The 24,016-nt window shown below is 33.9% G+C and overlaps 1 protein-coding gene and 1 long non-coding RNA gene across 7 annotated transcripts; one reads left to right on the top strand and one right to left on the bottom strand.

Annotated features, from left to right (window-relative positions):
- The first annotated feature begins 4,553 nt into the window (after positions 1-4,553).
- On the top strand, positions 4,554-19,667 carry LOC123528769 (uncharacterized). Of its 5 annotated transcripts, XR_008366841.1 has the most exons (12): positions 4,554-4,816; positions 5,131-5,234; positions 5,879-6,533; positions 12,528-12,623; positions 12,814-13,233; positions 13,902-14,195; positions 14,439-14,614; positions 15,256-15,558; positions 16,126-16,344; positions 16,629-16,791; positions 17,236-17,455; positions 17,814-17,953. XR_008366841.1 is itself a non-coding variant. In XM_053522134.1 (11 exons), exons 3-11 carry the CDS (start codon positions 5,942-5,944, stop codon positions 17,283-17,285), a joined length of 2,313 nt encoding a protein of 770 aa, XP_053378109.1. In that variant the 5' UTR covers positions 4,554-4,816; positions 5,131-5,234; positions 5,879-5,941; the 3' UTR covers positions 17,286-17,458. The 5 variants fall into 5 exon arrangements, 4 of the variants coding, with proteins under 4 accessions (XP_053378109.1, XP_053378106.1, XP_045164684.2 ...); XM_053522134.1 differs by lacking the exon at positions 17,814-17,953 and having other exon boundaries at positions 17,236-17,458; XM_053522131.1 differs by lacking the exons at positions 16,126-16,344; positions 16,629-16,791; positions 17,236-17,455 and having other exon boundaries at positions 4,555-4,816; positions 5,138-5,234; positions 17,814-19,667.
- A 1,393-nt stretch (positions 19,668-21,060) lies between these two features.
- On the bottom strand, positions 21,061-23,191 carry LOC123530593 (uncharacterized). Of its 2 annotated transcripts, none has more exons than XR_008366843.1 (2): positions 22,366-23,191; positions 21,061-21,711 (listed from the first exon to the last, which is right to left on the bottom strand). It is a non-coding gene; the product is annotated as an uncharacterized LOC123530593 (long non-coding RNA). The 2 variants fall into 2 exon arrangements; XR_008366842.1 differs by having other exon boundaries at positions 22,370-23,191.
- Between the last annotated feature and the right edge of the window lie 825 nt (positions 23,192-24,016).

Raw genomic sequence — 24,016 nt, 5'->3', positions numbered from 1 at the left:
ATATAATTTTTACTCATTCTCAAAATCAAAAATAACACGCTAATTATAATTACCATAGCAACGTTAGGTAAACGTGAGCTGGGTAAACGGATGTATAAATAATTGTAGAAAGTCTTTATCGCAATGTCGGACACAATACACATGTCAAATTTTCTCAAAATATTCCCCAGAGTACTCGTGTCTGTGAACCCAAGGCAGCTGTTGAAGTTTTCTGTGGGTATTTTCTTAATACACTCCCGAACAACCATTGAGCCTCTTGAAACTTGAGCCTCTCAATTGATGGTGGGGAAAAGCCAAAGATTTCATTGTGCGTACAGGAGATGTAGTATTGTCTTGGTAAGTCGTATGGGCTGTTGCGTTGTCATGGTGAAAAGAATGAATTTGCCGACAAGCTCCACCACCACGAACAAATTGAGAGACTCGCGTTTCGACGACGTCAAAGACCTGCCTTAAGACTTGTGTATAAATGAATTATATCTAGCATGTCAAACAACAGGGTAGTTTCTTGAATAAGAGTGTCTTGTCTATCCTGCACTGTTGCAGTGGTCTCTAAGTGGTCACATATACGGATCACCGTTAGCAAATAAAAATAAACTTACAAACAAACACATAAAAACACCCTTTGAACCCTGATAGATTTTCTCACATGTTGCATTTTGTTATATTCAAGTAAACCAGTAGTTGATCATTTATCATATATAAGGCAACGGAGGTCCTCTGACAGATTAAGTATTAATTTGTGAAGGATCAGCATGTGACAGGATGGACGTACCGGGGACAATAACTATCAGAACAAATCAACACCCTTTACAATATTTACAAATTTATTTACATAAAATGATTACTTACAATGAATAAATGATAAAATAAAAAATAATGATTATAAGAAAGAAAACAAAATCTGAGCTCAGTATCTCTAGAAATAAAGTTCTAACACTGACAGTTCCATTTTAACGTGACGTGGCACAGTTGTTTCTGTTAATTTCGAATTTTAAGTAGCACAAAAAAAAACACAACATATCTTCATGTAAAGTCCCTTTAAGCCGTGAATACGTTGACTCCGTTTTGACTCCCTATGATGGTAGGTGATTGCATCCCTGAGCTGACTTCAGAGCATAACAAAAATCATCGTTTTTGCGGTTTACGGCACAACCATGGGACGAAAGCTCTGCGCTGGGAAAATCACATCCAGGCTATTGAAGACAAGTGAACCTCGGGTATTGTCCTTCCGGGTTGTGACATCATCACCAGGTAAAAATCGTCTGGCGGAAGAAGCTAAATTATATAACATATGGTAAGCACCATAGCAAAACAAATACGTCAGGGCATAAAACTGCTCCTTTGGGTACACCATACCTCCGTAGGCTCCCATAAATATACGTGCTATTTATACAAAATATATGTGCTACTAAGTTCATACGTCAAGTGATTAAAACACGTCACTTATTACTTCCATTATACGGAAATGATAAACTGCAGCTATTATTTACAACTACAAATTAACAAACTCAATGCAAATCAAACGTTATACCATAGTTGGCATCAATATAATATCTAATGCCATACAACAAAACGGACATTGTATGTATATGCTATAGACTGGCACACAATTTCAAATTACAATAATGGTACTAGACTTGCCACATAGATTTAACATTACAATGCAATACAATATCGGCGTTCCATAATTAACGAAAGGTTTGACATATGTTTTTGAAAAAGAGTACTTTACAATTATCATGTTACACAAATTTCAATACAAATCTTACAGTTTATAAAAACGAAACATTTTAGACTCCTCTTTCGAAATAATTTACAAAAGCCTAAAAAAATTAATAAATAATCCTGACAAACCGAAACTAGCCAAAATCACATGCCGAAAAGTAAATGTTGCTAAATTATGCAGAATGAACAAAAATTTACTAAATAAAAATCGTTATTCAAAAATTATACAAAAATCTAACAAATAAACCTCTTACCTCGATCGTTCATAAATTTCTAGCAAGAAAAATCAATTTGACATAGATTCGTCTAATGTCGAAATGTGGTGTGCGCTTGGCATATCTAGTCCAGTCTATTTGTAGGGTAATGTCCCGCCAAATACTAAATTTCATGGGACTCACGGCTTATGCGTGAACTCCGACTATCTGCTTTTCCATGGGAATCATGATATAGCCGGGAAATCTGACTACTTTGGCGCGGATTGAAATTGACAATTTGAGGCCCGTTATAGTGGTTTTGGGGATAAAAACATGAATTACTGAAGTTTATAAAATACCAACTTTCTTATTACTGAACCGAATTTAATAAAATTTACATGGAAATTTACGTTATGAAATACAGAAAAACATGAGAGGTATTTTATGCGAAAAATTAGACATTTACCTCAATAACTCAAAAATTTACAAAAAGATGATGCAATACCTGCATTTACACTATAGATACAATGAGGCCCGTATGTCAGTTTGTGACACAGCAATATTCTTAAAAAGAAACTTTTTCCTTACTGTCCGAACAAAATTAGTATTCATCATTCGGCACTAAGCATAAGCTATTTGACATTATGGAAGACCGGCGCGATATGCTAATTGCCAAATGCCGACTGTCTGATGCTAAACTCAAATTACTGAATTTTAAATGCTAATTATCTAAATTGCTAAATGTCAGTTGTTTAATGGAAAATGCTAAATACCAAATGTTTGATGTCATTTTCTTAATGCTAAATGCCAAATGCAAAATGTCAAATGACTTATGCGTAGTACTAAATGTTAAATGCTAATCGTCAACTTCTTTGAGTCTAATGAATAAATGATAGCATTTTGCATCAACTATTTGACATTTAGCATTTGGCAATAACCAGCCTTCCAAGTGACACTGAACATATTGCATTTAGCATTACGTATATGACACGAAGCATTTGGTATGGACATGTAGCAATCATTTATTTTTTGTGATGTATAAACATGCATAATGCTATCAAAAGGAAACATAAAACAGAATATCAGAGTATTAATCATATTTGAAAAAAAAACAAGGTAAAACAATCAAAATGTATATCATGTTGCTAATATATATATATGCATGTAATAATTCTATATACCGCCAAAAATAGGCAGGACATTCATTTACTATTCATATGGGTAAACATTAGCACTGTACACCACGTTACTAGTACCTGCTGTCCTATGGTATAGGTTTAATGTGCAGTTCTACTCGGCATGACCTCGTATACGTGATCGATCGAGCCGACAAGGGAATTCTGCATGACGAGGGATGATCTAGGGAAGTAGCATATCAAGGAAAAATAGCATAAACAACTTTGGCTCCAAAACCATAGAACTCACCCGGCATCCGCAACAAAAACAACAAGTTTATAATACATTGATGTTGTAATAGTGATGTATGATGATAACAATAATAATGATAATAATAGTAATAATGATAATAATGATAATAATAATGATAATTACAATAATAAAATGTTAATACACCGCTTGGCTGTACCTTCTTGCCATAATGGCACACCAAGTGCCATAATTGCCCAAGAGCTTTTGCCCGAGGTTCATTATGAAACTAGGTGTGCCATTATGGCTTAAAGGCACATCCAGCCGTATACTGACCTTTTAGTATATACCTTCACTTCAAATTTGTCTTCGTATTTTCATTTTACGTATTGTCCACAAACGTACAGGGCTTAAGCATCATTTGTATTGCCTTCCTCATCATCAATGTCATCATGTTTTGACAACGGTATTTTGACAATTGATTTGAAAATGATTCAGCACCCTTTTACCCGCCATAATGGCGTTGCTACATGACGTCAACGTCAGAACGCGCTGACGTTCCGATTACCCGGGGCCATTATGATTACGACACGTGAGACACACCGTCAACAGCGGCCGTAATAAAAGTTTTTAACGGCTTTTTGTTACTATTTATAGTAAGGTATATAATAATACATATAATGTTAGAAGAAATGATGGTGATGATGATGCCGATGCTGCTGCTGATGATGATGATAGAATAATAATGAATATTATAATAATATGTACCAATTTTGTTACCATTCTTCGGAATAGTTTATTTTTCTTTTGATGGATTTCCAACTCAAATATCCCATTAATATTTCGAGATAGAGAAATGATTTACAGTGTATCTCCTGCTTGTGCAGAACTACGGATTGCGTGGTCGTAAGCTTGATCCCCAGGCGAGGCGTTTTTTTCTCCAAACATCGTTCGTCCTCCACCTCCAATTCATGTGGGGAAGTTAGCAGTTACTTGAAGAGAACAGGTTATTTCTGGCGCACAAGCTCCGTTATATAAATGAAAAACTGTTGAAAAACGGCAGTAAACCCAAAACTAACAATGAAACAATATACTGTACACAACATGTTTCGTATTTTGATCAGCATATATGACGCAAGCTCAATTCATAAGGGAAATATTGCTTAAACCCTTGTTCTTTTTCTACACTTAATATTTACAATCTTTAACAAATATACGTTGTAACGCCACCTTTAAAAGCGATAAAAACGAAACTTTACTTCCTGTTTCGGTTTGAACGAATTTATGGATATTACCCCGCTTTGTTCTTTTTTCTCTTTCTCTTTGTTTTTTACACTTTCTTATTTTTCTTTACTGTATTACAAATATCGTGAGGAGGAATAAGTTTCATTTCGTAGATGTAATTATCATTATCAAAAATTTGAATATCGTTTTCTTGTTTTTATTGACTAGTTTCGTTTTGCAGAGTTGATAGAGGATATTGAATTCGTGGTAGTGTTGATTGTTGGTTATTGAAAGACGAATATAAGGAGGTGATGCATTCATTAATACAAGTTTAGATGCTTCCTTGTAAAAAATTTAAGAACACATTAAAAGTCTAAGAATATTTGAGCCGCGCCATGAGAAAACCAACATAGTGGCTTTGCGACCAGCATGGATCCAACCCAGCCTGCGCATCCATGCTGTTCGCTTTCAAAGTCTATTGCAATTAGAGAAACAGTTAGCGAACAGCATGGATCCTGACCAGACTGCGCGAATGCGCAGGCTGGTCTGGATCCATGCTGGTCGCAAAGCCACTATTTTGGTTGTCTCATGGCGCGGCTCATTTCATTTTCTGCTGATATAGTTTGTAGATTCCTTTAATATGTAACCTATGAAGAAAAATTCTGTATTCTAAGTGGTGGTCTATCTAGTGAGGTGGCAGCAAACAGGTGAATGCTTCATTTTGAGGTAAGTTTCTGTTCTATGATACAGAACTTATGGAAGGCATTGGTCATTTTCAGTTTTGCAGTTTTGAAGTGAAACTTTATAGTTTTGTATTTTCCATTTAAAAGTAATAGAAAAACAGGATCATATGAAAACAATAAAGATCGATCTTTTGTACATGCACCAATACAAGTCAGTTTCGGTTCGTCGGATTATTCAAGTACATGTATGACTAAAATGACGTGTCATGTAGACAATAACTTGCTTCGTGTGTATAATAAAATACAAAACAGGGCTAGAAATAGGTCGGGTAGATAGTTTATACACAAGTTAGATTTACCCTATTATCATCCCGCGGGAAACCTGGCGCGAATGAACTTTGACTCTAGGGAAATTCCCGTTCTTGTTTGAATAGCTTAAATTAGTACTGTGATCAAGTATCTATTTTTAAAGTTTTGAACAAAAAAAAATAATAGATTGCAATTTTAAATAAATAAAACAATGAAGATTCGCTAGTACGCTGTATCGAAATTCAATGTAGTCACCCACCGTATTCAGAATTCTTTTGCAAAGATAATGCAACAACTTTCTATTGTGCAAAATATTTTTTAAAAAATACAAAGTTGAATAGCGAATTTTTCATGAATAAGTTTTGGTCTACATTTCAGGCACTACACTTAACATTGAGAATAGTCAAAAGTTTCTACATAGGTAGGGCGTAAGTAGAAGTCATGGCTTCAGCTGGAACAGGGCGACATAATCGTCTTTGTACAATACTTGTTCAGGTAGGAACACCCGTTTCAAAAGCATTATTCGAGAAAAGAGTCATAGATCTACGTCCTTCGGACCAATCTCCTTCTACATGGACAGTGACCCAGTTCTTACAAACAAACAGGGGCAAGATAACATCATCAAAAATAGGAAGGAACAAGAAAACGATAATCTATTCTATGAAACCAGATGTTACAAATCTTGAAAACTGGGATCTGTACTTGATCACTTCTATGCTTATAGAATGCTGCCAACTCGATTCAAACATCAAACTTTACATCGCCCAACTGCGGAAGTTACGCAATAAACTGTTCCACATGAGTGAATCTACGATCGACGATGACAAGTATGAGCATTATCTAACTAAACTTAAAGTGATATTTGAGAAATGCCTATCGGAAATACAAGATGTGAGTTTCTCGGAAACAATCAACGGGATGGTTAAAACTCTTGAAGAAGTGACCTTGAAACAGAATGATATAGATAATGTGATGGACAAATTAAGATCGATGCAAGAAGAAACAAATGACAGACTTTCCGAACTTGGTCATGGTAAGAAGTACACAAACAAAGTATAATTATACCATTGTTAAACAGGCCCGTAGTTACACTGAGGCACAGGGAGGCCGGTGCCTCCCTGTTTTTCTGCCAAGATTATGAGAAAAAAGGATATGTTTTGGGTCACCATCTTAAAAGGCATAACCGAACTGAGGCACTATTATTTCGTTTTAATTTGTTAAACTATTTTCCGTCATTTTCTTAATATCACGAATAATTACACTATACATGACCGTAGCGAGAGACTAAATTTTTACCGAGGCAAACGAGTATGTACGTTTGTTCGTGGTTGTTAGGTAAATTTGAATGGTAAAGGCAAAGCCCCGACAGGCATTAATTTGGAAGGTTTGTGTCCCACCCTCCTCCATAGGAGGGTTTGTGGGGGCTCCCCCAAAAATAGGATATATGATATGAAAAACACACTTTGTTGAGCTGTTTTTATATTAAAAGAGAAAAATTACCCTTTCACTCCGCGATCTACCCCGGTACTCATACCGATTTATGGTTCGTTTGTAATGTCTTTCTTGCGATGGAGGTCTCGAATGCAACACAGGACTTACTTTTTGTGAGGTGTATGTCTATAATATTCTTCTTGATGGAGCTGCTGATTTGTCTCATACGAGAAAAATTAAATGTAAAAATGTTCAAACAATTTTCCCTAAAATTAAAGTTCCTTCTAATGTTGCTCTCATGCTGAAAAGGACATTAGTTTACTATAAAAAAAAATCTTCTTTCATACAATGACAAGGCTGTTGCTACAAAGACTGGATATCAGTATAACTCGCCACAGAGGAATGAGCAAAATGCGTTTTAACAAATAGTTTGCGGCGTGAAATTAAAATAAAACTTCATTAGGTTGAAAAGAACATTCAAATCCATATTAATTAATGAATACAGCATAAATGGAGTTTCATCAATTGCTCACGATACCACATGATCTATCTATCGTCTGCTTCGACAAAAATTTCGCACTTAATATTCTTCAAAATAAATGAAAATTAACGGCGCCGTTCTCCATCAATGATATTTTGATAAAAATTAAATACTTATAAACTATAATGATAAATCATTAAGTTTCAAATAATTTTGCTTTTGGCACCAACAAATTCATCGATTTATTTTGAATCTTAACCATACTTTGAAATAAATTAGGTTTGAAAAAAAAATTATATTTTAGGAAATTAGATCTAAAGTAGCTAGAAAACGTAGTGATGTAAACTTTTCTAGTGCCCTACCTCCCGATCCCGAGGTTCCGTAAATCATTGCTCCGGCTATAAGTGCCCAAGTACGAAATGACGATGGGGGGAATGCGAATATTAATTCGGGATCCGAATGTTACACGAATGAAAAATGCAGTCCTTGTGAATGTTTAGAAATAGCTATTTGATTGGTTTAACAGGCCTATTTTATCACATAATAAAGGACATTTATGTTGAACTGTGATAGACGTATACAATACATTTTGCCTTAGCGGTTACTTACAGGTATTAATCATTAAGCGGCCAATCAAGAAACTTCGCAAACTGACTATTCTATTGTGCCGAATAAAAAATACTAAGACATTGTTTTGATATACTTATGGGCAACACTTCGGCTGATACTACAATACTGGGGCTTATTTGAAACTGAATAAGGAAGATCAAAGTTTAAACTAGTAGCTACAATGTTTGACATAATTTGTTTTAGACAGACACTATGGATATATTTAAAGTTGTAAGACTTAAAGTGTACTACACGAATATAATTTTTCTAGTATGATAAATATATAAAGTTTTATTCGTATAAAATGCTCACGAGTATAATTTTGAAGCAATGGTAAGGGTAAACGTGTAACAAGAAGTTATCAATAGGTTCAACACATCTGACCGAAAGAGTTTTGCTATTGATCATTTAAATTCTAAATTTGACTGGAAACTTATTCTGTCACGCTCTTTGGAATAAAAGTAGCTAAATACATCTCTCATTGGTATAAGACACTGTTTTGTCCTGCTATTTTTGAATTACCTTACATTTACAGTATTATGGTTTCTTTCTGTTTATATTATTCGAACGCAGTTATTATGAGCTTTTTTCTCTTATTTTGTTTTACAAATGCAATGACACTGCAATTTATTCCCATATTACCAAGGAATGAGATCCAAGCAACTAAAAGGGTAAAAAACTTACCTTGTGGGTATGCATTTTGCTATTTACATTTGAAAGCAATTTCACCTTTTTTCATAGTATTTTAGATACTTTTCTTTGCATTTAGGGGCGTTTAGATTATGACGCAAATGTATCTGATAACATATACTGTTATTTTGACACAGACAATAGACATTTTTTGACCGGTAACTTGATTCAGTATTATATCTTATAAATCTTTTGAAGTTTACTAAAATTTCTTTACTGGCGTGTCTGAATCATGAAACGATCATGAAAGGATTTCAAATCATGTTAACCTGACATCCATTTCTTGTAATAGTGGTAAAACTTTTGTTGGTATTAACCGGTATGGTATTTATCTACATTTAAGCAAGATGAACATTTACAGTGAAATAAAGGTATACAGTAGAAATTATTAAATGAATTACAGTTGTGAAATATTTACTAAGCTGTAGGACTAGGAGTACCAAAATCTGCATTAAGCAAATATAAAATATTTATTTTGACCGTATGTTTCAGATATGCATATGCAACAGAAGTGTTTTATCACTCACTGCACTTGCTAATAAATTTCATTAAAAAGTGGAACGTCTTAACTGAACGACTGAAACGTTGAGGTCTGATAATTCTTCAAACATGTCCTCGTAAGTAGGAGACCGAAAAAGATGAAATCTAAATAATTTGCGCAAATGATTTGTAGTTTTTATGAAGGGGAGGAGGTGGAGGTATGTGGTGCTTAAGACCAAAAAATATCAACCTTGCTACGGTCCTGTATTTTCTTCTGAAATACAAATCTACAAAAATACAGTTTACTAATATATGCGCAAACATTAGTACTAGCCTCATACCCTGGCCTGATCTGTTTTATTGCTTCTTTCGATATTTGATAGAATTAAGCCCAGCTCTAGCTGAAAAAATCGAGATTGAGCTTTAATGTAATTTTAGGTCAAAAGTTATATCAGTTCTTAACTAACGATTGACAACTTTTACAACATCTTGGTTTTAACACTGTAATTACATGTACATGTGAGAGGTAGACATAGTGTAGTATCGTACAATCTTGAACAATACATTGTATGTAATGTAGCAATGGTAAGTGTATAAGCGTGTAATTAGACTCCACACCGCTGACTCCACACCGCTGACCGAAAGAGGTTTAAATTTTCTACTCTTCCATTAAATCATTTCATTTATGGTATGAGGCTGCTGTCTGTTCTATTATTCGAACGGAGTTATCAGGTGCTTTTTATTCCTATTTTATTTCACAAATTCAATTACACTTCAACTTATGCCCATATTACCAAGTAATGAGATCCAAACAACTAAAAAGGCATAAAAACTTACTTTGCGGCATTCACTACGCTTCATACATATTAAGATCATTTTTTCCACAGTATTGTATATATATTGTTTCATTTAGCGTGTTTAGATTACGATGCAAGTGTAACTTAATGACTGCAAAACTTGATTTAGTATTATATTTGGTAAATCGTTTGAAGATAATTAAAATTTCTTTTCTATACTTTCGTGTCTGAATCATGGAATGATATCTTAATATGTCAAGCTGACATAGCCTTCAGTGCTATACTTAGAATTTTAAGTACAGTCAAACTTGCTTGAGAGACCACAACACTCAATGACTCAGATAATAATCCTATCTTGCATTCATCCATACATCTGTATGTCACAGCTTAGTGAAAAGTAATTTCAATGTAATGTTAATTTTCATGGTAAATATTGAATAGTTTTTCTTATTTTTATATATGATATGGTTCGAATAACATCATATCTAAATTTCAGATTAAATAGTGGCTCTGAATTTATTTTATTAGACTTACACCATTTTCTGATATCATACAATATGCATGTACCTCACAATTTTCCGTCATTGAGAGAAGTTATTCCCACAATAATTATCAATAGCTTGATAGGTAGGACTATCTGCAGGAGCGGCTACATGGAAATTAAAAAACATTAAAACAACATGCTCAAAATGATCAATTCAAGATTTTTTGGTCTTGCATGTTATATATAAGCAACAAACAAGAATTTTCAATTGCTTTTCAAAATTTAAAATTTGGATACTATCTCTATAATATGAGACCACTTTCATTAAGATATCTGAAATGCGCGCAGTTTAGTTTAGTTTAGTTTATTTACAAATAAGCATGAGTCCCACTTTATGTGGGCAGCATCAGCATATACATTTCTATAATACATACATTCAGTAATATATCACATGACCACCAACTGAAGTATGATACTGAAATATCTCACAAATACCACATAGTTATAACGTCGTATCGTGTTTTACGCTGTTGTCATATAACATACCTATTCGAAAATGAAAATTGAAGACATATTTGTCACACCCCATATAGCTCCCTTCGGATATAGTTCCCGGGGTGCTGTATTCGACACACGTTTTCGTATATAGCTCCTTGGGACAGAGGAGCTGTATACGACAAACCGGAATATGACTCCTTATACATGGAAAAATTAAAATACTATAACAGTACTGTTCGAGTAATAAAAAACATGAATATTTGGCAGAGTGTCATTTCTATGACCGAGGCAAAGTGCCTCGGTCGCCCCAATAGTCGCTACGGCCATGCTATATAGCATAGTTTTCGCACAACCTATGCGCCCGTTAGTTTATATTCCAGCTTACACTGTCGCTGTCAGTTAGTTCATGTTCTTGCGAAAGAAGTTTTATGTTATGCATACCTAAATAAAACGTGGCGTTTATCTGACTGAATGTTGATATATTTTCTAAATTGATTCATTTTGACATTACAACAGAATGAAGTCTTGCAATCATGCGGTTTTGTTCTTAACACGCCTTTGAACATATCATTTCTAAACAGTTACGATTATAGATCTACGTACAGCATTTCAAAACATCGTTGTAAGATTTCTCTCAAAAATATATGGTCACTTAAAAGTTAAGAACTTATATCAGATACACTTATTGATTGTTCGTAAGTATGGAATCTTCCCGTTTATACTTTTTTTATATAAATGGGTGACAATTTAGATTTCGATTAACTTATAAGTATAACTTTATGACAACATTTGATCTTTTAGATCTGACATGTGATACGCACTATTTATCCAAGTGCTGAATTTCAAAGATGTAATATTATTTTAAGAAGATTGACAAAATATATTATGTACTAAGTACATTAATTTTGTATTACATTTCTGTATTGTATTTGTATATGCAAAAACTGTGTTGCTTCTTTCAAATTTTCGTTTCACGTCAGCCATGCTAAAAAGTTTATACATGAACATATATACATTTACTCAACTGAAGATGTAAGAACCAAGCAAACATGACCATATGCCTTTAAATCAGCGTTTTAGAGTGACAATAATCGCAAATACGTTGGCTATTTCAAAACTCTTATTTTTCTGTAGATCTGTATTAACTATATTAATTAAAATGTACGCAAATCTTTTTAACGTCATTTATTTTTTTCCGAAATCGGTATCTTAAAAGTAACAAAAACATGTTTGAAATGCAGAAAAACGCACGAAATGGCACCCTCGAAAAGAAAATCAAGGGGAGCACGCCCCCGGCCCCCCTACCAAATGCCTCCCTATTTTTTTACCTCTGGCTACGGGCCTGTTAAAAATTCATTTTCCTGATTGTCAAGCTACAAACAAGTATCTTATGGTATTTTTGTTCAAGGAGGACGGGTTTAATTTTGATTTATTACATTTACGTAATTTTATTATCATCTTTAATAATTTGAATATCGCATAAATAATTGTTTATTATATCTTCACTTAATTCTGTGACACTTAATGAATATAAATATTTCCATGAATGCATTACAGGACAGCAACTGACCAATGCAAAACTAGACGTTGTATTAGAGAGGATACGGCTGCTAACAGAAAATAAGCCAGCATTAAATACTCTTGGAGTGCCTGGTAAGTGAATTACTTTTCTTAAGAAAAGTTTAATCGTTGAAAGGTTTCATATTAAACAAAGAACAAGATGGTTAAAAACTTACAAAATTAACATAATTCAGTGAATAACAACTCTGGAAATAAATATACTAAAGAGTAACAATAAATGTACATCATAAATTATCTACATGTAAATTGTTCGGTTTTACAGACTCCGGTGTGAAAATAGCAATAAAAAACTGCAGTAAAGAGAAGGAAAGCAACATTTCTAAAGTTTTAGTAGATAATTTTGCCGACGTTATTAAACGTGATCCAGTACTCCACAAAGAATTATCGGAAATATCTACCGAGTCTCAACAAAAAATCAAAGAGGCGGTATATACGACATACGAAATGTTTTCGTCCACTGGTTGTAAAATTCTTGACGCAAACGAAGGATGTGTTTGCCTCACTATGCAATGGTCGTCGCTGATGCTGATGATAAAGTTTTACCAGGACTGTATGACTGGAAAACTGAACGAAAGCTTACATACACTGACAGAAGCTGTACGAACGCTGGATGGCTGTGAAGATGTCACACTGACCGCCGTAGTAGATGTGGATGCGTTTTGTGTTACTGCAGACAGCATTGGTAAGAGTTTACTATGTATAAACTTCATCAAAATGTTGGTTGACTTTGGTCATAGTATATCCAAAGAACAAAAGAAATTGTATCTAAAGTATTTTTCACTCACTTCGAGGGAGGTCACGTATAGTGTATGTACTTCATGGTTTAAACATGTGATAACACATATATACATAAAATGACTGCCTCCAAACATTTTCAAAACAATAAAGCAATCGATTTTCGATCCTAATGTTATCAATCGGTCCTCACTGGAAAAGGATTTTAAAAGCTAGGTTTCCAGCTAGTGTGATAAAAAAAACAAAGACAAATATCAAGCAGGGAATGCCACGTACCAAAAAACGCAGCCTCCCCAAAACGAAACCCACAGCACGCAGACGTGCACACCACACACACACACACACTCACACTCGCACACAAAGCCAACACACGAGGACAAAACGAACAAACAAAGGAACACAGTGGGGCACCGCCTTGGAACGATCAGTGGCAAAAACACTACTGGGGAGCTTAAACCGGTTTATGGTGCGGACCCAACCTCACTCCAAACTACTCTTAATAGTATCATATGAACAGTTGATATAATATTACTTCATGCATATTTACTGATTACTTCAATGGTAAAAAGCTGAATAAACGACATGTCTTACTAAGTTCCAATACCTGCTTTATAGTGACAATGATTGAAGAATTTCTCGCAGCTGAAAAAATGGTCATGCACCCAAAAAGCGAAGTCGATGAGTACACGAATTTCTGTGAAGGGGATACATCTGAAGATTCAAAAGGGATGACGCTGCGTTTCAGAAGTGATCACTCCCAGAATATGGTGATGCTTAAAAACCTTTTCGACTGCGTTGATGTAGATACCGCAATGAAAACTCTTCAGGGAGCCGTTAGGAGTGGATTTAATGCTCCAGATCTTTTAGTTACTGCACATCTAATTGAAGACTACAGTGAAAACAAACACGGTAGGTTTCTAAATAATATATTTGCCGGTTCATCATTTAATTGCGAAGTGGAAAATAATTGTATGTATGTATGCTTGCACGCATATGTATTTATGTAAGGTGTGTTGTCATTTTGTGAATGTAATAAACGACCAGAATAAAACATGACAAATTATACGTATATTAAATATGTAAATATCTATATCCCGGAAACTTTTTAATTTACTAAATTACAGCTATTGAAATATGTATTACTTACTGCAGAATCAGTGCAATCAGCATATGAACATCAAACAGCAGATTTCAATGAAGATAAGGATACTGCAGTGGCGCTACAAGAAGAAAATGCTGAATTTACAAGAAACAGGAAACAAAACATAAAATTAGGGACAGGTTACGGCATCGACAATTGGTTAAATGAAGAGAAACATTCGTCTCTGGTAAAATCCTAACTACAACATGTTACATGTTACTTAAAGATAAAGACATTTATTTGCTCATCGTCAGCATAAAAACGATAAACGATATTTTGAGTTATTTTATAAATTGTGTCAACTGAATATATTTATACACATGGACTCATCTAGTATCAAACTTAAGATAATAGGTTTCTTTATTTCGATGTTCCCTGAACAATTTCGGAGGACCTTAAAGTTGCCGTTTTGTTTATACGTCTGTCCGACCCGCTTCCTTGTCCAAAGAATCATTAATTATTGCAGAACTCTTGCTTAATTCATCATTGGACTATTCCCCTTTCTGAAAACATAATTTACATAAATTGGTAGATAGCTTTGAAAATATCACAGTTATTTCTATAATCAGCACTATAAGACGATGTGCAGTGCCCGCAGTACCCAAGATCCATAACTCAAGCCATAAACTAACTACCCCTCTTCGAAAATAAACCTCATTCTTTAGACATGTCTAGGGAATGATTTCTGAACTGTTTAAGTCATTTATATTGGTTTTACTACGGTACATAATCTTTAAAGTTTGGATTTACAAATTGAGATTTTAAACGTAAGTTTTGAGAGTACACGCCATTTCTGCTGATTATATTTATATTTTTACTAAAATCTAGGAAAAACCGAATCTTGTCATTGCCCTAGATATCGGGAACTACGCAAGTGGGTTTGCTGCGTTGACGCGCTCAGACTTTCTCGATGACCCTCAGAAAGTTATTTGTAACACAAACTGTGATTCCAGTGGATTATGTACATACAAGACACGGACATGCCTACTTCTTAATCCTGACAAGAGCATAGCGGACTTCGGATATCATGCAGAATCTAGATTTAACTTGCTTAGATTAGAAGATGAAGATGAAAATCCAGAGAATTGGTATTTCTTCAAAGAATTCAAAATGGTACTTTATCAAGAAGAGGTCAGTTGGAAAATCAGCTTTTGTTATATTTCATAAGAGATAGTAAAATTAGAAATAAAATTCAATGTTAACAAGCTTAAGACTTAAGAAAATGTTCTAAATAAATCTTAACGTATATATTGTGAATTCATAGAATGCAGCCAAGCGTTTTACTATTAGAACACACTCGGTTTGATTGAGTCTGTTCTTCTGAGGTAATAAAATTTGCATCACCTTCACACCTTACCATACAGCTACACTGAATGAACGTTATGATCCCAAAGGACAAGAATAATATTTCATATTTAAGTCAAATAATAGTAAAGATACCATTGTTAAAGAGGTACAAATAAAATATTGAAGTCTGCATCTTGTAGTTTTGAAATCGATTTAGATTTGACCGAGTCATTTTCAGACGATATCAGATGTTTACTTATTGAGCAGGTTAAATAATTATTTCAGTTGCATAATGTCTTAAACTTCCACATACAATTAGTTGATCCAAAAATATATGCTGTTAATACGTTCAATTAAAAATATGTAGGAATAACTTTGTAAAAGTATATTTGTTCTCTTATTCCAATACAGGCTGTAACCGATGACACACCTGTTGTTGGTGCATACGGGAAAACTTTATCAGCAATTGACGTGTTCTCAAAGACGATCAAATATTTGAAAGAGCACGCAGTTAAATGTCTGAAGCAAAATGGTGTCTCTGATTCCAATGTAGACACAAAATGGGTTATTACAGTGCCCGGTATCTGCAGTGAATCAGCTAAACTTGTAATGAAACATGCAGCGGAAAAGGTTACCAGTTTTAGACAATACTTTTTACAAAATCTTTTTGCAGCTATAGAAAAATAAAATTGCAGAATGCTAATTATGGTAGATCTATAGAATGATCTCAAAGATCCCAATGTACCAGAAAAATAACAACTCTGAGACCAGTAATAAAATCAGTATTGATAATACATGTAAAAATCGATAAAAATTTGTGAAAAAAAAGCATGTAGGTAGAAATTAATTATTCTGTATAAAAGTTGTTAGCGGATTCGGATTTTTAACAAGAATTTAACAAATTAATATTCCAGGCTGGAATAATCGGTGCAAACTTGTCAGTGGCTTTGGAATCAGAATGTGCAGCTATATATTGTAGTCAGCTTCCTGTACACCAACTTGAAATACAGGATGATAGTGGGAAACTGAAATATTTAGCTTCACCAGATTCTGCCTTCATGGTTATTGATATGGGAGGTATGCTGTTTTCTTTGTTTCCATATATTCATATTGCCTTATATCTTTCTTTCTTTCTTCATTTCAAAATATAATTGTTTTTGTTTTTGGAATTTACAAACAACATATTCCTTTTGCCGTTTTGGGCCGTTTGTAGGTTGCCATCTTTTCTATCCTAAAGTCACACTAATACAATAAAGGTTATATGGCGATTTCCGAGGGTTAATGGTTGAGATAGGCCACGGTTGTCTCTCTTCGTATGCCAGCTGAATGATTCCTCTCTTTGAAGGTTAAGTGATTCAAAACTATCGACCTTAACCACTCATCAACGGAAGTCATGCTTCTTATCTTAACTGTAAACCTTTATGAAATTATAAATTACGAAATTAAATTCATACAAGATTTTTTGTCTGATTTCTGCTTTTCTAGGTTCTAAAATTGATTTTGTTTTGTTTTGTCCCTTAGGCAGAACCGTCAATATACCACTGTACAAATCAACAAGGATTCAACGCTGAAACAGGTCTTTGTGACTGGTGGTGGTCCCTGGGGTGGAATGAACGTTGACGAAAGTTTCATGGCAATGTTAAAAGAAATAGTAGGGCATGATGTGATGGAGAGTTTCTATGAAAATTTTCCAGTGGACGAATATGAACTACGAATAGAATTTGAAAACAGGAAAAGGGAGGTACTTAGTCAAGAAGATAAAATCTTTTAATTGAAGTAGCCTCTTTCTTTACAGTACAGTATGAAAAGAAATGTGCATTTTGTATGATAATGAGGCACGTTCGCATCTGTCAACGGCAAAACACGCGTGATGGGACAGGTTGAAATGCACTGAATAGTTTTTTTTAATACTTTCTAACGTCTTAATGACATGCATAAGCTTATATTAAAGAAGGCATCGCATACTAACAGAATGATCATTTCTTTATACCATAGTAATAAACTGAAATTTAAGTCAAGAAACAATAAAACACGTTGGTATTTTTTCTTCTTTCATAACTTCTGTAGCTTGATGACATTTTTCTTGTTCCTTCTTTCAGTTAAAAAAATCTTCAGATGAACACTTCTTTATAAATCTGCCTCAGACTCTACAAGACCTTTGTGAGAAATTTCAAGGAAAGACTATTACAGACATCTTGAAAGGTGAAGGCCCCTACAGTTCTTTAAAGTTTGTGAGTGGACGCCTGTCATTCCATCCAGATGTCATGCGTATGTTCTTCCGTGGAACTGTGAAAAAGGTTTTAGATTATGTTGGTGATTTTATGGAGAACTCGGATCATAACAAGATCAATATCGATTCAGTGATTCTTACTGGAGGATTTGCTGAATCACATTTTGTCGTTCAAAGTTTGAGGGAAGGTCTGAAAAAATATGAAATCCCTGTCGTGAGACCAGAATCTGCAGAATTGGCTGTTTTGAACGGAGCTGTAATATTTGGACATAATGAGGGTATCATTGCATCAAGAATCATGCCATATACATACGGAATTGCTATGATAACGGAATATGACAGGTTGAGGCACGACTTGAAAGAAACCTGTAGAATAGACGGAAAGCTATGGGCAAAAAACGTTTTCCAGAACTATGTGACCAAAGGTCAAGAAGTTAATCATCATGACGTGGTGTTTACCAAAGAATACTACATTGCCGACGAAAAACAGCAGTCAGCTACTGTCTTAGTGTATTCTTCCGACAAGAAAGATCCAATTCACGTAACGGATTCGGGTTGTAGGTTCATTGGAAGCATTGAAATAGATGAATTAGCCGGTGAATGCAATCCAGATGTGGAAACTGAACCATGGGGAGGACAAAGAATTGTTCAGGTTGCTTTGAGTTTTGTTGGAGTTGACGTGAAGGTCAATGCTATCAGTAAAATTTTTGGAAAGGTGTACCAGAAATGTCTAAAGATAAAACAGATATAGCTGGTGTATAAAATTATTTAAGTCGAAATAAAATCAGTGTACTCAATAGTCAACACACACGTTGATTATGTTTCCTCCTATTGCTAGGAATTGCACAGTAAAGACGGGACAGTATCCTAGCAGACTCTACATTTAAAGATGTGATTACATTTATCTTATTTATGATAAGTGTATATTGTATACAAACACATGGAACATTTCAATACTACTTATGATATCAAGACTATTCTTTTACAAGGCTCTTAATTGCAGTGGGAATTAGATATTAAGCGATAAACAGGTTTTGAATGCAACGTTTGCTTTTGTCGAAGGAGGATGTGTTTAGGATTCTGATAAGCTTTCTGTAGCTTAATGATATTAAGCCACACCTTCATGTTATTTACAGTGTATGCTATGTTCTTTGTTTGAGTAAGACTTCAGATACACAGTTAAATGTATATCTGTATATAGCGAAATAAACTACACGAACGGAAGACATGTAGTAAGATTAACTCTAGTGGCCCCCCAAAAGTGGTTAAGTGCCCCCATTTGAACAAAAAATGCAAAGAGGGCCTCATATTGATGCCATAGACCAAGTGCGATGAAGATATATCAAGAAGTCATTTACAGGTTTTTCTGCTTTTAGCGTTAGTGACTGCTAAAGGGGTCAATGGCCCCTACTTTAACAAATTCGAAAGAGGACTTAAAATGATGTTACAGACCAAGTGTGATGGAGATCAATAAAGCAGTTCGTGATGTGAAGGTGTTACTCTAGCAGCCTCTTAAAGGCATCAAGCGAAATCATTTATAGAGGACATTTGAGTTTGCACGCAAACATGCATAATTCATGTTCGATGCGTTGTTTTCTTACTCATTTGACAAATCATACAACGCTGGTTATTATTAATGACACTTTTGCAAATCTACAAGGGGAACATTATAGTTTGATTTAATTTTAATTTCAGTAGCTTACACTAATAGTAGAAATATTTGTGAAATATTTGAAAACAAATTTTACAGCTTAGAGGAGAAACCAAAAATATTTAAACAAGAGTAGCGTTAAAATTTGTTTGACTTACAAAACTACTAGTTCATTAAACTTGAGTGAACATTAAACGGGATATTAATAGATACAAAACGCATTTTCATATGAGGCGGAAAACCACTTCTGACCTCACATAATCTATTTTAATCTGCCGTTTTATCATATCCCAGGAGCAAGTGGTTCGAGGTCAGTGACGCTAACCACTCAGCCATGGATGACCCCGCTCTTCTAAAAGAAGCGACACATTCATTATAATATAATAAACGCATAAGATATGAAGAGCGCTTGTGAAGTATTAAAAGATAAAATACCCATGATCACATGAGATTGAAATCAATCAACGGGATACATACACGTGATCTATTTCAGTTTTTTTGGTATACCTCTTACATGTACACTTAATAAAAATAGTATAAGTTAATGCATGAAATAGCCAATGTTAGTGTGTACTATATATGTTGAACAAATCACATAAAAACCTTTGAATTCCCTGTCTATAAAAGTCTATTGAAATAAATCTATTTAGCAAATGCAAATGATATATCACTATATTTTGGTGCAGTTATGTGTGTTTTATTGTTCTACCCTGTAAGATTATATATATATTTTATTAGTCAGGGCGTAACAAACCACAGGAATGTAGGCGAAATAATTGTATAAAAATACATGTATATGTTTAACTTAAATGTTTTTCATAATTAAAAAAAAATCAAGCAAAAAAAGTGAAATGCAAAGACTGGCATTAATATTAATGGAACAGTTATTTCCTGTACTTATTTCTTCTTTTTGCAGTTTTCCAAGATACTAGTGGCCAAAAATATTTGCTAATATTTGCTAGGGTTACATACAAAAATTGATACTAACAGCATTATCTTGTTTCTTTAATGCTTTTTGTTTCAGGATTAGGGCGTAGGGATGCGAATTCACGACATTTTATGGTTCAACGGGATAGAAATCAATATTTAAAGCACAATACAACAGTCTGTTTATGCAACATGTGCGAAAATTGACAATGGCAAAATATCAAAATGTCGTATAGCACTGTTCAAATTAATCTAAAAACCAAAGTTATATTTTGAAGAACATCCATGATTAGATATTAAATTTAAATATAGCCTAACACATGAATGCAAATTGTTTAATTATTATGCAGTTGACAATAATGATAGATATCCTGTAATTACAAACACTAACGAAAATAAAAAGTCTCAGTTTCTTGGAAGTGTTTGCAGATAAACAGAAGGTGCTTCTGATTGAAATCTATATAGTTTTAGGATATATCTATGTCACCATATGATAGGCTACATTTTAGATTACAGCAAAAGTTGCTTTGAAACAATATTATCCCATATTATTCATAAATTTATTTTGGTATAGACATTATTTTTATCATGTGATATAGATAAACAGTATACTTATACTTCACAAAAGTCAAACGTATCACCAATAACTATTGTAGAAAATAAACTCTGCAAACACTTCTGCATACCCACATTTCTTATATGCTCAAACTAACAAACCAAATTATGCAAATACGTCAACTTGTTGTAGTTTACTGTAATCTCAGACATGTTGTAGATGTTTTCAAGATTCTCAATTATAGCCTTGACCTTCAGTTCTGTTCTCCAAACCTCATCGCAACCTCAAATGATCCGGCTTCTCGGTCCTAAAAATTCCACTACCAGGCTTCCAGTGCATTCACGTTTCGATAGTGTGAAGAGGGTCTTTCTTATCAGACGAAAATGTTACAACTTCTTCTGTTTTGATACTATAATGAGTATAAAAAAAATGTTTAACTTTTCTGCTGCACGTTTCATAACGTGTAAAACTGTATCATTCCAGATGGCGGGAACTGTGATGACGCACTTTAAACTGTTTCCGCTTCCAGTCTGTTGCCAGTGATCAATGACGTGGTTCTTCGTATAATCGAACTTCTATAACGAACAGGTGTTCCCCATACGCTGCTTCACAAGGCGTCCCAACTGTTACATTCTAATAATGATATATCTTATGAGTTAATGGATATGTAGTTATGAATTCCGACGTAAATATAGTATTGAATGAGCTACATCCAGCATTCATCGTTGATTTAATAACAGAAACACTGTAGTGACGGATATTGTTTAAGGCAAGAGACGTAACTCAGAAAAGATTTTGATTCAAGAAAGCAATCTTCGCTTCTCAACCTTGTCAACTTTCGCTTTCGGACAAGTCACTGATATCATATAGCAAATGTTTTGTTTTTTTTGTTTTTTTGTTTTTTTTTAAATATATTAGAGCTTACTATGTCTACTGTACATTAATAACTTTATTGTGAATATGTGTACTACTTGTTTATAATTGTATTATACAGATTCGAATTGTTTTCATTATAATAACTCACTGAACATTGTAAGGCTAATAGGCGGATGATCCCCGACCCCTATTATGCGGGAAAAATAAATGGGGTTACTCATATGGGGCCTGGAAAAAAAAAATAATAAAAAACAGAAAATTAAAAAAAGAATTGAATACCATTAGTGTCTGATATATTTACTCAAAAGATCTTACAATGAAATTTACGATTCAGATTAAATGTAAACGAAGAACACATCTGGCATGATATTATAAAATATTTATTTCGTAGTATTTGGGATCAATAATCACCTACTTCTCTGTAATAAAACATCATGTTGAAGTGTGTCCTCGGTTGTTGTATTTTTTGTTGTTGTTTTTTTCTGCTCCAAGCATACTGAATTTCGATTTTGCCTGGTGCCTTTCAAAACGTTTAACACTTTCCCTTTTAAAACAGGAAACTCTGTGCCATTTAAAACATAAAACGCCTACACCTTTAAAACATAAAACACTGATCCTTTCAAAACGTTACGCACTTTCCCTTTTAAAACATGAAACACGTTCCCTTAAAACATAAAACGCCTTCACTTTTAAAACATTAAATATTAGCACTTTTAAAACAGGAAACACTCTGTGCCATTTAAAACATAAAACGCCTACACCTTTAAAACATAAAACACTGATCCTTTCAAAGCGTTACGCACTTTCCCTTTTAAAACATGAAACACTTTCCCTTAAAACATAAAACGCCTTCACTTTTAAAACATTAAATACTAGCACTTTTAAAACATAAAACACCGTCCCGTTAAAAGCATAAAACACTAGCCCTTTTAAAATTGTGTCCTTTTAAAACATACTATTGAAACACTAACCCTTTTAAAAGACTGTCCCTTTTAAAACATAAAACACTAGCCCTTTTGAAACACTGTCCCTTTTTAAACATAAAACACTAGCATTTTTTAAAAAACATAAACAGTGTCCCTTTTAAAACATAAAGCACTAGCATTTTTAAAACTTTGTCCTTTTAAAGCATAAACACTGTCCATTTTAAAACATAAAACACTAGCCCTTTTAAAACTTTGTCCTTTTAAAGCATAAACAAAGTTCCTTTTAAAACATAAAACATTGTCCCTATAAAACACTATCCCCTCAAATCGTACCCAACGGACATGAGCTATCACAATATAACGTTACCATAATGTTAAGTATCATAATATAATACGAACAACATTTCAATGAATACTAGTTTAATTTGTTGTAAGCGACTTGGTTGTCAACTGAACCTAAAGAACGGGAAAACCTAGGTTAAATAGACTAGAGATATATAATACTTAATTCAAGAATTAATGATCTACTTGCTTAAATGTGATGTACGTGTTCCTTAAAAACATAAAACATGACAACACAATAGATCTACTAAATAATTCAAATGTTCATAAGCCCAGACATTGCGAAACAATAAGACGTTCCTCCAAATTGTCTTTAACATAACCGTCTTTTGCTTGTTCGCTGGTCCAACGACCATGTCTTTTAAAAATTCTGTCCTTAACACCCTTGTTTGCAGCGGCGGTGGCGCCACCTGAACGTAATGAATGTAAACAAAATTTTGATATGTCTATAACATGTGGAGCAAGAGCATTTTTAAAAATATCCCTCAAGGTACTGTAGGACATAGGCTTGTTAACTTTCCTGCACTTAAAACCTGTTTTTGTAGCACTCAAATTGCAAAATATAAAATTATCTGAATTCTCTTCGAAATTTGCCCATTCAAGATATTTTAAAGTGTTTATAACTGGACACAAGGATGTTCCTGTTTTAGCAATAATGCTCCATGCACCGTCTCTGTATTGATCTGTCTTACTAGATTCAATAAATATTTCCAAATGAGTATCGCGAAAAACTAAATCATTTCTTTTTATTTTCAACAGTTCAGAACTTCTTAAAAATCCAGCGAATGATAACA

Source organism: Mercenaria mercenaria, chromosome 13, assembly GCF_021730395.1.
Source record: "Mercenaria mercenaria strain notata chromosome 13, MADL_Memer_1, whole genome shotgun sequence".
In the NCBI taxonomy this organism is placed as follows: domain Eukaryota; kingdom Metazoa; phylum Mollusca; class Bivalvia; order Venerida; family Veneridae; genus Mercenaria; species Mercenaria mercenaria.
Note: the sequence above shows the minus strand (reverse complement) of the source record. Positions and strands in the feature narration are given on the sequence as shown.

What these genes read in the sequence shown, in the direction of transcription:
- LOC123528769 (XM_053522132.1), top strand. Translation starts at nt 5,942, where the DNA reads ATGGCTTCAGCTGGAACAGGGCGACATAATCGTCTTTGTACAATACTT. An exon ending in TGTTACTGCAGACAGCATTG is followed by an intron (nt 13,234 to 13,901) that starts GTAAGAGTTTAC and finishes CCTGCTTTATAG; the next exon opens with TGACAATGATTGAAGAATTT. An exon ending in TGGTACTTTATCAAGAAGAG is followed by an intron (nt 15,559 to 17,813) that starts GTCAGTTGGAAA and finishes TCCTTCTTTCAG; the next exon opens with TTAAAAAAATCTTCAGATGA.